The sequence below is a fragment of the Grus americana genome, chromosome 16 (assembly GCF_028858705.1).
Source record: "Grus americana isolate bGruAme1 chromosome 16, bGruAme1.mat, whole genome shotgun sequence".
Classification (NCBI taxonomy): domain Eukaryota; kingdom Metazoa; phylum Chordata; class Aves; order Gruiformes; family Gruidae; genus Grus; species Grus americana.
The window spans coordinates 2759128-2773218 of record NC_072867.1 but is presented as its reverse complement, the minus strand read 5'-3'; the positions used below and the strand labels follow the sequence as shown (position 1 = coordinate 2773218).

The following is a 14091-nucleotide window of genomic DNA, read 5'->3' as shown; positions in this document are numbered from 1 at the left end:
GAAGGCCACAGTGCTGCTTAGGGAGGCCTCATTTCTGTCTTTCGTGATGGCTGTGACAAAATCAAGCTCCCATCGCTGCCACCACACACTTACTACTCCAAGTCCGCAAGGCCTGGCAGACCTGGAGAGCAAACAGTGGCAGGAAGAGCGTCACTGAAAGCCAGGTTCTGCCCCTTTACTCACCCGGTGGCTTTACAGGTCGTTGCATTGCTTCTGCTGGAATAAATCACAGAGAGAGGTCACGCTCTGCTCCGTGAGACCTGGTCCTTGAAAATGGAGAAACAATTGTGGTCCTGGGGGTGACAGCAGAGGACAGACAGTGAGACAAGCCACCTCCTCCCAGGGGTTCCTGTAGGACTGGGCCTCACAGAACAGATACCCACAGCTCAGGGTCCTGCCCCACCTCTCTGCACCCCTGCATCAGTACAGAGCCTTCGCTGGCTGAAAATCAACCCAGGAAAACCAACGACCTGTGCTGAGAACAAGCAAACCCCAACGGGCGTTTGCATCCTTTTGAGCGCTCAGCTGAGAACAGTCCTTGTTCCTTCAGAAAGGAATTTCCTTAAAAGCCCCTCTTCTCTGGGGGAGAGTAGCGGAAGAGCACAGCAGAGTTTGGAAGCACCTTAGCTTTTTTCCCTTTCTCTGAAATTTCTTATTTTGGATGACCTGACAACAAACGCACACACTGACAACACAAAAACACCACTCTTGTTGCAACACCCAGACCGGTCACAGGAGTCCCCTAAGCCACTTTGTTTACATCCTGGCAGTATTTTTCACCCCTGCACTGATTCAAAGAAAACAAGTTTTAAAGAATGCTGATAAATTCCCCCCAGTTAAACGCTTGAAGGCACAAAAGGGCTCAGAGAAACGCTCAATTCACACTTTTAAACAGTGACCTAGCTAGAATCGTAGTGCATACACACAGAAACACAAACATGCACGCCAGACCTTGGGAGGAAGGTGCGTCTTCAAGTAACTCCGAAGCAAAGCATCTTCCAAATACTGGTTCCCAGTCTCAGGCTGCTCTTGGAAGAGGGTCTCGGTTTCTTTCCTTGCCAGGGGCATTACCAGATCTTCTAATACTTGTTTCTCCTGTGCATCAACCTGTTGCCCCTGCCCTGTGGTTGTGTTGATTCCTTTACCACTCGGCGGTTGGCACCTCTCCGAGACAACAGGCAGCAAGCGACCCGACTGCCACGGCTTGCAGGCAGCGCTGGCTCTCCACCAAGGCAAGCGACAGGTAAACATGATCCTGCAAAGCCCTTTAGTGTGTCACGCCAACGGCTCTCACCTCCAGACCCTTCCTCAGTTCACAGCAGCACCAATCCTGTTTTGTTTTAATGTTGTGAAGTTATTCTTAAAAAAAAAAAAAAAAAAAAAAATCAATGTCTTTTCCCCGCCCTCAGGGAGGAGTTTCCAGCAGCTGTTCTCAACTGAACTAGGGAAAAGGTCTTTGGAAAGAGATCAGAAAATGGCCTGGAAAACCGCAAGGACTCAGAAAACATTGTGTTCTCCCATACCAGCCAGGCAAACCATCGCAAACGGCTGGACAGACATTTCCAGAGCTGGGGGAACCAGGGGGTGTTCCCACCAGCATCCCCCTGAATTGCTTGGGATGATGTTAGAGGTGAGAAGGAAAAAATACATTTCCTACTCCAAAGAATGACCAAATGCCTGGAAATGGGAAGAAATTATTTAGGTAGGTTATTCTGTAAGTTACTGGTGATACAGGGAATTCATCCTTCTTGCCTGAGTTGTGACGCTCACTCCAAGATAATCTGCCTCTTATGAAGTCCCTGCCTTTGAGTCAGGATATTAAGTCTCCCTTTCCCTAGGGAAGTACCAGAATATTCTAAGAAGGTGTCTTCTGGCTTTGAGTAATTTAAAATCTGTACCTAATTTGGGGTGATACCCTGCTAATAAAAACAGTATTTTACTTTAAAGTGATTTTAAACAGGCGTGATACCATACTCCATGACTGTTGGAGCCTCGAGCGTGGGGTGGAACCCAGGGACATGTCCCAGCCCCAGCATGAACGCAGGTAAGCTGGAGAGTGGGTCAGTGAAGCAAAACCAGTCAGCTTCCACCTTCACCCAGTCTCACAAGGCCACACTGATTTCCAGTTCGAATATTCAGGTATTTTTTTGGTGGCATCTTGGTGTTTTCTTGAGGCTGATGCGGTGGCTGAGCCAGTGCTGTCACAGCCACCGGAGGTGTCACGGCTGCGCCATGCTGCAGCACCCACCGCCACCCGCTTCCTTGGGGCTCGGCACGCACCAAGTGCTCCAGCCGTGCAGAAAGCAGCTCCTGCAGCTGCGGCTGGGAAGACCAGACCCACTCCTGCTCTGGGGAGCCGCGGTCCTGCTGGCGGCATCTGCTCCGGGCATGGCACCGGGTGCTGAGAGGGACAGGAGCCCAAAGGCACCCGTGTTTCCATCTGCAGGGCTCCTGCCCCCTCACCGCCCCCCACCGTGGCCGTGCTGCTCCTTCTGCTCCAGGTCACCTTGTTCTGACTGAACTGCTGAGGTACGGGCATTACACCACTCGGCAGGGCCTGGGGAAGGGCACGGGTGCCCTCACACCAGCCCTCAGCTACCGGGAGGGTGCCGGTGCCGCCGCAGGTTTTTAAGCGGCAGAAGCTTCCCCCACCGATCGCATCTCCTCAGCCGGGCCCGCCATGGCGGAGCCCTTGGGGGCGGGAGGAGCTCTCCGCCTCGCAGCGATGCCGCTGGACCGGGCCATCCTCTGCTCTCCGCCCGCCCCCAGCGCCGCGCAGGCCCGGGGGTTCCGCGGCACCGAGCCGAGCCAGGGCGGCTGCGAGAGCCCAAGGGGCCGGTGCCGGCGGCGGAGGTTCGTACCGCCCGGCCCGAGCAGGAGGAGGGGGCGGCCGCGCCTCAGGGGGACCCCGCGCCTCAGGGGGGGCGGCGGGGGCGGCCGGGTGAGGGACAGGGACAGGACCCGTGTGGAGCCCGGCCGGGCCTGAGCTTCAACTCAAAAAAACAGAAGAAAAAACCCAAACAAAGCCCTAAAAAGACTTTTAAAACGACATTTGGAGCCACGGCCGCTTCTTCAGGGCGTGCTGTAGCCTCGCATCGCCTGAAATCAGGCACGAGGGGCAGTCGGCGTGCTGCAGCAGGGCTGAGGGGACCAAGTCCCCGGGGAGGGATGGAGCTTGCTGGGCAGCCGGGGAAGAGGTTTGGTTTCTCCCAGTTAATATTAATTTCCTGATAGTCGGTGATAAAGTGCCCTCAGAGCGGGTGAGCAGTGGGGCTGTGGAGAGCCAGGCCACCTTCTTCCCTCTCTCGCTGTCCAGGACAAGATGGAAGCCTTGGAGGATACCCTGTACCGAAACAGCCGGGTTGGAGTAGATAAGCTTGGTCTAGGCAATGTTTCCTTTGCACACTAAATCGATTATAGATGTAGCATGTTGTACAAAACATGTTTTCTTATCTCTCTGGCTTGCTTAAATTGGCTTTATTTAGCTAATAACCTCATGTTGGAATAATGCCTTTGTCTGCTTTAATTGCATTCTAGTCCTGTTTGCAGTGCTTTGCCAATCATGAGTAAAAAAAAACCACAAAAAACTTTCCTAAAATATTTAACATATTAAAAATTTTGCAGGTGTATATTTGTTTAAATATACTTTTATAGCTGTAATCTGTCCTCATTACTAAATGAAGTGCTAAATTTAGCATAAAAGCTGTCAACATGTTCCAATCAACATGTCTTAATGACTGCCAACAAATGGAAATGAGGCTTTCATGGAAAAAAAAGCTGAAAAGGTACAAATGCAGAACAAGATCAGATCAACTGCTTTGGTAAAAGTCTGCTTCTTGCTGCATTAGGTCACGATTTAAATCGATCCATCGTGTTCGTGCTATTATTTTCATTGTTAATAGAAATATTGACTAGCTGCGGACAAGGCAATGCTCCTCCAGGGACGTTTGTGGTGTTTCCTTTCGTTAGCACCTACGCGTTGAGGTCTCCCAGCCAGCCATTTTTCAAACCAGTTAACATCTGCCTTGTTAATTCCATCTAATGGAGGTTTGTAATCAAGATGTCAGGCGGTGCTAAATCAAGCACCTCCCCAAAGTGCAAAACGTGTAATGTCCGCATTATTGCCTTTATCAATCAGCTTTCCATTCTTATAAAAAGATTTTCTTTTTTTATCCAGGCTTGTCTAACAGGGCCCTCTTTCATTGAAACAACATGGACTTCTCTCTCTTTTTTTTTTTTTTTTTTTTTTTTTTCCTTTCAAGGTGTCCCAGAAGATTCATTCCTTTATTCTGGCCAAGACTGATGTTAGTGCGTTTCCTGCTTACCCTTGCTAAAATATCTGCTGCTATTGGCAGACTTCCAGTTCTTTCACGTTCCCCCCTTCACGCTTTTTAAGGGTTGTAGGAATTAACATTTGTGGTTCGGAATATGAGAAATGCATTTTGAAGTGGCACCAGCTGACACCAGGTAGAGTTGTGGCCCTGAATTTCAAATACTATTGATCATTTGCCAGTGAATAGGGAATTTTAGTGCCATAGAGTACCCTTGATTTGCTTTCCTTTAGCTGTCCTGACTGGCAATTAGCTTTTGGACCTGAGTAAGGCTGAAGAATCTCAGTTTAAGGAAGATGAGAAATAGCAATGACTCTGTATTTTCCAGGTGTCTCATGTCTTTTTCCCTCCCCCCCCCTCCCCCCCCCAGGTTTTAATTACAAGTGGAAGGCAGGTCTTTGAAATACAGGATGGCTACTCATCAGCTTTTACAGACTAGGCAAAAGAAAAAGTCCTCTAAGGTAAAAACCTTGACGTGTGATGCTGCTGACAATCTTGGCTTTCAGTTTTGGACCTGGCATCTCTGTGCCTGATGAGGTGGGAACGCTTTCTGTTGTCTGCGCTGTTCTCAGTTGGATGATTTCCAATTTAGTGAGTCCAGGAAGATACAGCGTCGGGCTTTGACATGTATTTGACTAAATAAATGAAGACTCATTAGATGTGCGCAGAGCTTTATTAGCAGGAAGAAAAGCAACTAATAGAGGAACTAAATTTAGTATACTTTCCATTGAGATTGTTCATGTTAGAATCGCAGAGTGTTTAGTATTTACATCCAGTATTTACATCGTAGCACTGGCACTTGTTTGACTCCACAATTAACTCTGTAGAGCTAAGCCGGCAGGAAAAAGTAGGGGATTTTTGGTTTTTTTTTGTGTAGGGGTGGTTGTGTGCTAAGTTGCAGATTGGTGCAGTGGAGGGGGTGGGAACGTTCAGCTGTGATAAAAGGGGAGGGAACGACCAATGCCGTTCGCTTCTGCGTAAATCGTGCCAGATCTAATGATAACAATCCTTAAAACATTTAATCCTACCCAAGTTAGACGTTAATCTTCTCTGTGTAGTATGAAGACTGGAGAAATGTTAAAATTACATTTCTAAGTCACCTTCTTTTTCTGCCTGCTGAGAGTTGTTTGTAAATATAACACTAAAATGGTGCTATTTTTGGCTTTGCCCTTCTTTTTCAGGAGTTGTTGTTCCCCAACAAAGTTGCTACTGAGCAGCAGTCTGTGGTGCTGGTGAAAAGACTTCTGGCCACCTCTGTGTCCTGTATAACGTACATGAGAGGGCTGTTCCCAGAGAGCTCTTACGGAACTCGCTATTTAGATGGTAACACTCTCAGTTTGTGCTGAATTCTTATTTATACTTCCTATATTTTAGCTGTAATCTGCTTTACATGTTAGCTCCGGTTGCTCATGTACGTATGAGTTCAGTTGAGGAAGTTTGCTGACATGCCTTCTCAAGTCCGGATGCAGACAGCGCTTCTGCATTAGAGAGCATAGAAGACAACCTAGAGCTGTTGGCCACTCACGGCTTTTCTCTTAGCGTTTCTTTTGGTTTATAATCATTCCTTGGCGTTGCCAGCCCTGTGAATCAGGTCTCAGAGTCAGGAGATTGACTTAAAAATCGGTAAGTTTTTAAAAATTAACTCTGATGGGTGTGTTTTATTTTCCTTTGGATTTTTGAGCCCTCGAGGTTCACATTTTCAGCTTTCCTTGTGAGATTGAAAGCAGCTTTGTTTGTTTTATTGTTGGGGTTTTTTTTCTGTAAAAACTTGTGCTTGGGAATCAGAATTTTAAGGAAAAAAAAAGTACAAACCAAAGTCTGATCATAGAATCACAAGAATTAGTGATGCTTTGATTCATCAACATCTTTATGTTCATTCGAGATGTGTTAGTAGGGTGCGAAATGTCTTTCCATGCATTCCAATCAATTTCCATGTTTTCACTTAGGCAGTTAGTTGTCCTGAAATATGGTGATGTGGACTCAGTTGAGGGCGCAGGAAATCCCAAATTCGCTCTTGATCACCCAACCCTGAAAAGCCACTGGTCTTTCTAATCAAATATTAGGTCTTTGAAGTGCCTTTTTGATCAGGAATATTAACATCTGGTCTGCTTATGCCTGTGAGGGCTCCTTGGTTCAATCCTAAGGTGTTAGTAATTCACCGCTTCATTTTGCAAGCCGGGTTTCCTCTTGCCATTCTGAATGTTTTTTCTGTGCGCAGTCATTTCTGTTGTATGGATGTTGGTGAAGTCTTGAGTGCAGAAGTGAAGGTGTTGTTAGGGAATGGTGAAATAGATGGGAGAGGAGGAGAGGAGGGAGGAGAGGACAGAAGCTGCTGGTGTTTCAAAATTAAGCCATATCTCTAACACTTTTTCTGGGAGAGCCCCGAGCATCTGAGGAAAGTCTTGACATTTGAAAATGCAGCAATAAGACTGTGTCAGCCCACCTGGGACTCAGTGGGAAACCAACATTTCCACTCAGGAAGGACCTCCAGATAAAGCATTTTATCCAAAAAAGGGAGGGTGACTGGCTTAGTTTCAGTGTTTGCCCAACAGCTGCGATAAGGATTGTAACTATGTGCTAAATCTGGTTTTGCAGACCTCTGTCTAAAAATTCTTCGAGAAGATAAAAGCTGTCTGGGATCATTGCAGATAGTAAAGTGGTAAGTGAGTAACAGCGAAACTAAGACAAGATTGTGCTGAATAGCAAAACATTTACCCCTTGCATTCTTCTTCCTGACTTTGAAAATATTGTGCCCAGTAGTGCTATCGACTATGCCAGCGCAACTCCCGCTGCTGCAGCGTGTGTGCTTGGCCCTCTGCGTAAGCAAGACAGAATTAGCTGACCCAGATCGTGTGAGTTCAAGGACTGTCGAAGTGTTGAGTGCAGTGAGGTCATGGTCAGGCCCCAGAGCACGCACAGCCAGTGTAGGTACAGAGAGAGGGTAAAGAAAATCATGAGATCGATGCTGCTGTTGTTTAGTCTTTTCTAGTTTCACTTTTTATAGAGATTCTTGCGGCTTGTTTTTCTAGTATGTGCAATATTTTATCTCCCCGGATATCGTGTTACAACTTTCTTGTGTGATATTTAGGATGTATTTCAGAGTTGGCATGTTCCCAACAAGCAAAGCCTGACTTTGATGTGCTAAGGAGATACCTAGCTGCACATCCTTCGACTCAGAGAGTAAATATCTGACCATTGCTACCTCAAATAATGTTTACTACTTTGAGAAAGTCCATAGCTGTAAACTATGCATCCGATAACAAAGATTTACAAGACCAGACATGTCAGGCTGTGTTCAGATTGAAGCTTCAGCCAAGCTCTGTCCGAGGCCAGTGGGAAAAGAGCCATCAGGGATCAAGCTGGGGAGTCAGAACAGAGCAGTGAGCAGAGAGCCACTCAGAGTCAGCCTTAGGCCACGAATCCTTGTCTTCCTCAGGATTTAAGTGGGCTCTCGGCTGACAGGATATGGCCCTACAAGTATAAACAGTGCACAAATGCCAAGGGGAGGAGAGTGCCTTTATGATGGTTGACCTGAAAAGGACTTTACAAGCCCAAAATGTTGCTAGCTGTGTTGTCTTATTTCCAGAAAAAAAAAATAAATGCACTTTAAACTGTATCTAATGAGTGTGTGTTTACAGAGCAGGAAATAAATATTGCTGGTTAGTATTAACATGTCTTTTCCTGGCAGGATTCAAGGTTGTTTTGATGCTTTGGAGAGGCAGTATGTAAGTTTTTTCACGTTTTTAATGGAGTTTCCTATTTCTTCATAAAGTATGGACAAAACTATCTTTCCCTTCCTGCTTTATATTTTTGTCATCATCTTGCATGCACACAACATGCGTTCACAGCTGTGGGATAGGAGGACGACCCTGCCCTGAGTATATAGATGTGAGAGTTGGGATTTTATTCCTTGAGCCCGAATATTGACCGCTGTTGCTCTCTAGGCTTCCCCGTACGTGGTGTGTGAACAAATTTGCAGCCTGAAATAGATTTCCCTCAGTTCTGTGTTCTACGTTTGCATTCTGTAACGTCTGGATAGAGACACTGCCAGTCAGAACTGAGATCTTGATCTCTCTGACTGTTTTCTTAAGAGATGTTCTTCTGTGTTTCTGCTTTCCTTCATCTCCTTTCCCCATGTCTTTTCCCTTATCGTCTCTAACCGTCCTAGCTTTTCCTCTTGGGTTCAGAATTTAGTACTTTTTTGCAAAAGTAATTCATCAAGTAATGTATATAGCTGGTTCCAGAACAGAATCAGCTAGTAAGTGATCACATTCCTTGCTGATTCTCACGTAAAAACTGCTCTGCACAGGAAAAAGCACCAACTGTTGTCATCTCTGTCAGCACTGTTCATCAAACCAGCTCTCATCTAGATCAGATGAGTGGCATTCGTTTCGGCACTGATGATCAGATGGGCTCTTATACATCAGTACAACTGTCAGTGTGCATAAGATAATTCCAAATGTTGTGAACTCGGTTTATTGATTGCTGACGGTTCTGGGAGGTATTTAGTCCTCTGCTATTTGTGAGACATAAAATAATTTGACAAGGATTAAAGAAAAAACAGAGATATCTAATGCATGTTCTAGAATTGTTTTTAAGAGCAGTCCCAGGTACATTTTCTTGCTATAGGATAAATTAAATACCTTTGGGGAGTTTCATAGCAGAGAGCAAATACTAGTCTTCAGTAGGGATGGATGGTCTTGCAAAAGGGTTTTAAATTGCCACAGCCTTTGGAGATTTGTTTAGGAAGAGTCTCAAGAGAGAAGTCTGACCTTGCAGTTGTTTTCTTGGGAAACTGCGTGGAAAGCCAAACAAACTGGCCACTAGGTGTTGCTGATGCTGTGCTATGAAGAATCTGCATTAAGGTTTTTAACTCACAGTTTGTTATCTATTCCTTCACTCTATGTAGGCACTTAGGTTTTGATAGGTCTTTCTTTTCCTTGCCCACTAAGGTTAGATTTTGATTTTGTGCTTTGTTTTGTTTTTCCCTCCTTAGTTACACATTGCTGTCCTCGCAGTAAGTAAATGAATACAAGGCATTTTTCTTCCCTCGCCCCTCTTGAAAGAGTCATGGAGTCAAGGTTGTGTCAACCCATTTGTGCTTTTTTTAAAGGGGAAGTCAAAATGTATGTGGTTTTTAATCGAGCACTGACCTTTCTTAAATATGGTAAATATGAACTTCCTAGGCTGCGTGGGAATATTTTGCTCAGTATGTCAGATTCTCAGGCATTACATGCATCCTTAAACTCTGAGAAGCACTTTCACGTGCTTCATATCAATTCTTACTTTAAACTCTTGCCTCCACCCTTGGAAGCTGCTGTGTCTTCTCCATTTCCCCCTGCAGAAGAGTCCTCCTTATTAATCTGACGATACTGAAGAAACCACACAGTAGCAGTTACATTGCAAGTCCTTTGCCCTGGTCCTTTGTAAAGCCCCGAGAGCTATGCTACGCATCTGTTCTGTGCATAATCTGAGTAGTTAAATCTCGGGCATCAATAATTGCCTGTGAGGGTTGGAATGGGAATTCACCTCATTCCTCCACAATTACACCAATGAGTGGCTTCTACCTGTCTTTGAAGTGGTAAGTATTGACTGCTGATAGAGGAAGGCTGTTTCTCAGCCATTCCTTTCTCTGATCCCACGCTAAAGATAGTACAATCTCTGCTGTAAAATTAAAATATCATTGTTTAGTCACTGGTTCAAGTTATCCAAGGGGAGAATGCCATCACTGTGCTTTCTTATAACAGATTTACACCAATCCCAAGGAACCGGAGGTAAGAAAGAGTCTTAATTAGTCTTTGAGGCAACCGAAGGCATGGGTGAGTAGATTTGTATTCAGAGTGGACTTGTAGGCTTAAATTGTACCCTGACATAGCTGCTTGGTGACCCTGTTTCTCTTCTTCTGCCTTCACTCAAGAATGACAGCTCAGTGAGCTGGATGGTGATCAAACGCTCCTACCAGGCAGTAGGCTGTGGGCCCATCTAGGGCCTCAGGCAGGGATGTTAACAGGCAACTAATGGGCATGTTGGTGATTTTGGTTTTCTTTCCTGAAGAGAAAAAATGGGAAATTCAAAATCATTCTTTTACAAACCATCTTTTTAACAGCAGCGTTGAAAAGAGAGCTGGTTTTTTTTCCTTCCGGAGAGGTTTAGGACAGAAGTTACCGATCACTTCAGACCTGGGATGTTGGGTAGTGCCTGTACTTGCCCTTTCAGTGTTCTCTGTTGCGTTTCTATTTTGTCTACATCTAGCCGGTGGAGACAGACTGGGTAGCGTGATCTGTAAGCAAGGTGCTGCATCCGTGCTGTCTCCAGAGAGCAGATGTGGAGAATGGCTGCAGAATCTTTGCTCGCCTGGTTACAGTTCTGCTGCATCACATCTCAGCATCTGGGGAGAGAGCAAGAGTTTTCTGTACCAAGGCTGGGATTTGTAAGGAAGGCTCAGAGTTAAGGGCTCAGTTGAGCTCCTACTAATTGACCTCATTGCCTCTGGAAAAAGTGAATTATAGGCATGGAATTGGACTACAATAGCTCCTTTCTCTTGTGGTAAAGCAGTCTGTTCTTCCTAATTGTTTTATTCTCTAAAATCATAGCAAATCTTTTCCTTTTAAATGGAAAATAATCTAGTTTTTTAATCTCCCTCAGAAAACTCTGAGACCAGTGAAATCCGGCAACTTTTACCCATGCAGTATTGTATTTCCTGGTAGGAAGAGTCTTTCAGGCCCTTGTCTCCATACAGACCTCTGGGGCCAGGCTTCCCTGGGACACGGCATCACCCGCGAAGCCTCACATTTTTTATTTTAGTAAGGGAGGACGTACAGACGACGTGATGGTTGGCTGGCCCGCAGGCCTCATTAGAGATTTAGGCTGGGGAGTCAGACCCACAGAGGAAGTGGAAGGAGAAGGCAGGAAGTTTGTCATTTTTTTAATGAGTCTTTCAGTGCTAGGTAAGCTCTGGTTCTTAAGAAAATTTGCCAAAGCCTGTGCAAGCAATAACGGAGTTAAAACTATCCTTGTGTCATTAAATTAATGCTGTGCTCTGGCATAAAGTTGTGAAAAGACACTGCTATGTTCAGTATGCATCTTGAAACTTGCTATTGAAAGAGACCCGTTTCTTCTTTTCCCCTCTCTTGTTAAATCTCTAGACAGTGACCGAACTGTATCAGTTCAAATTCAAGTACAAAAAGGAGGTGCCCCAGATGGACATCATCAGGTAATGGTTTGGTTTTATTTCTCAGAATTACACTGTGACAACTGTGTTCTTGAAGCATTAAGAAGAAACTGCACTTTACGATTAGAGCATGTCTGAATTGCTAAGCAGCTGTAAATATCATCAGAGATGATGCCTCATCAGGGTAGTGATGCAGAAACTGGCACCGTTGTTGAGCTTGCTACTGTCTCAACTAATAATGAGTGTTCTTCCACTTTCACAGAGAGCCTTGTGCTTTCAGATGAAGCTTTTTCAAGTTCAATCCCTTTCACCATGATCCTGCACCCAGGATTTTTCTGCTTGGGCATTTGCATGTGTATTCTGCTTGAGCAGTCTTGCGTGGGTGACCTGAGAGAACTTTCGCTTGTGATGCCTGATAGTGCAAAACATGTGGCAGGAAGCAGCAGCTTTTTGCATTTTTTTGTCTCTCTCTGTCTGTTAGATATTTTCAGGCTGTGTTTAGTAGGCCATAATCCTGTGTGGTTTAAAATAAATACTATCAAAGGCTGTTGGCTATAACCAAAGCAAAGAAAAATAATTAACCTGGGTTTAGTTTGCTGCTGCAGTTGCCATTGGTGAAAGATGGATCTTTGGGTGTTGGAACCTGCCTGTACAGCAAGAGAGCTCTGCTGTCTTGTATGAGCCTCAGGAAACTCCTCCTGTAATGTGCCATTAGATGCTATTTCTCTCAGCACATCCATGTAATTCGTTGTGCATGACAAAGTGATTTCATGAGGGCCACAAAGATGATGTGAGGGCTGGAGCACCTCTGCTATGGAGACAGGCGGAGAGAGTTGGGGTTGTTCAGCCTGGAGAAGAGAAGGCTGCGGGGAGACTTTATAGGACCTTCCAGTCCCTAAAGGGGCTACAGGAAACATGGAGACGGACTCTTTATCAGGGAGTGTAGTGACAGGCCAAGGGGAATGGCCTGAAGCTGCAGGAGGGGAGATGGAGATGAGATGTGAGGCAGAAATCCTTCCCTGTGAGGGTGCTGAGGCCCTGGCACAGGTTGCCCAGAGAAGCTGTGGCTGCCCCTGGCTCCCTGGCAGTGTTCAAGGCCAGGTTGGATGGGGCTTTGGGCAAGCTGGGCTAGTGGAGGGTGTCCCTGCCCATGGGAGGGGGTGGAACTAGATGGGCTTTGAGGTCCTTTCCAACCCAAACCATCCTATGATTCTATGATTCATTCTCTGATTTTGTGTTGGGAAAATGTGAACTGTGTCTGAGTCTGGAGTGTCCCGTTGACTGTACCCTCTGTTTCTGCTTTGAAGCTGCTGTCAGTTGTCCTCACTACACTGAGGGAAAGAGGAGAGCTTTGGGATCTGAAAGATAATAGATAGCTCTTCAGTACTTTGGTTTTTTTGATCAGCCTTACTCCAGTTCAGTTCCTAGAAATAACAGTCCCCAAATGGAACTCAGCATCTCTTGGTGTCCATTGTGCTAGCCAAGGAGAGGCTAAGTAATCTCGCTGTTGTGTTTATATCTGCTCCATTAAAATCTCATTACTGCTCTGAGGCTTCAAAGCCCGTGGCCTCGGATTCCTGGGCTCTGTTCTCTTTCCTCAGCGACTGACACGGGTATTGTAGGTTCATGCGTGTACTTGCAGTCCTTAGTAAACTGATGTTCTGGCATTGATCAGAGTATTGTGTCATCTTTGCTGTCAGCTCCTTCACCTGATGAAACTGCTTTTATACACCTGTGAGGTTTATTGTCACGTGCAAACTCCGAGTTAATTGTTCTGTGAGAGAGGTTTTGTGGGGCTGCATCACTGTATCTGAGGGGTAAAGGGAAACTTTCTCCTAGATGGTCTCTGCCTTCTTTTAGATGGATTTTGGAGGAATTCCTTGCTACAGATCTCAATCCTTCAGAGAGGTTCAATTCCTCAGCTTCTACCTTTTGACACATTCCTGCATTGTATTCACAATGTTATTCCCGTATCGAACCAGTTCTTGACCTCTTAATTCCTATGGAAGTCTCATCTCTTGTTTTGCTTATACTCTTCCCCCTACCATTTCTATTCTGCTAATCCCAAGACTCGTAAAGGTGATGTGTAAGAGAAGGCCTACCCGCTCTTTACTTCACCTTAGGCATTGCCAGCGTTCGTCCTCTCACTTCATCTACATTTCTGAACATACAGCATTTAATTTAATAGCACGGCGTGCTCAGCACAGAGTTTTGCTGTTGGCAGTTAGGAGCCTACCAAACCATTCCCTGTATACCCTGGGAATTCAAGCTGGTCAGCAGCCACTCTGATTTCATGAAGAACCAAGAAGCTTCAAGTGGAAGGAGAAATCAGTCTTAATGAAGCTGTTCCTTCCTGTGGTTTAGTCAGTCAAATTCAGCCCTGGGATTCTCTCCGCTCTCTTAAGTTAGTTACTGCTTTCGAAGCAATTTGGGATGATTGTGTTAGAGACGATCCACCCTGTATATCATGTCATCCACCTACCAGTGGTCTTCAAAAGACATAAGTTTTTACTGGAGGAGCTACCTTTTTCAAGGCCCCTTCTCATTGAAAGCTGGGGAAGTTTAGGTTCCTTAGTCACATAGTGATTC

The 14091-nt window shown here is 45.5% G+C and overlaps 2 protein-coding genes across 20 annotated transcripts in view; one reads left to right on the top strand and one right to left on the bottom strand.

Moving 5' to 3' along the window:
* Nucleotides 1–1413, bottom strand: part of LOC129213646 (acyl-CoA dehydrogenase family member 11-like) — an 18176-nt gene extending 16763 nt beyond the window's left edge. For all 3 annotated transcript variants that reach the window (XM_054844094.1, XM_054844092.1, XM_054844093.1), the window contains exon 1: nt 952–1413. In XM_054844094.1, the coding sequence (XP_054700069.1) occupies nt 952–1251 (300 nt within the window). In that variant the 5' untranslated portion in view covers nt 1252–1413. The remainder of the gene's footprint in view (nt 1–951) is intronic.
* Nucleotides 1211–14091, top strand: part of HORMAD2 (HORMA domain containing 2) — a 26392-nt gene continuing 13511 nt past the window's right edge. For 5 of the 17 annotated variants that reach the window (XM_054844112.1, XM_054844111.1, XM_054844096.1 and 2 more), the window contains exons 1-7: nt 1475–1630; nt 5513–5654; nt 6927–6990; nt 7996–8056; nt 9328–9348; nt 10079–10105; nt 11477–11544. In XM_054844112.1, coding sequence (XP_054700087.1) covers nt 1475–1630; nt 5513–5654; nt 6927–6990; nt 7996–8056; nt 9328–9348; nt 10079–10105; nt 11477–11544 — 539 coding nt within the window. The other 12 variants (XM_054844110.1, XM_054844101.1, XM_054844103.1 and 9 more) reach the window with 12 other exon arrangements.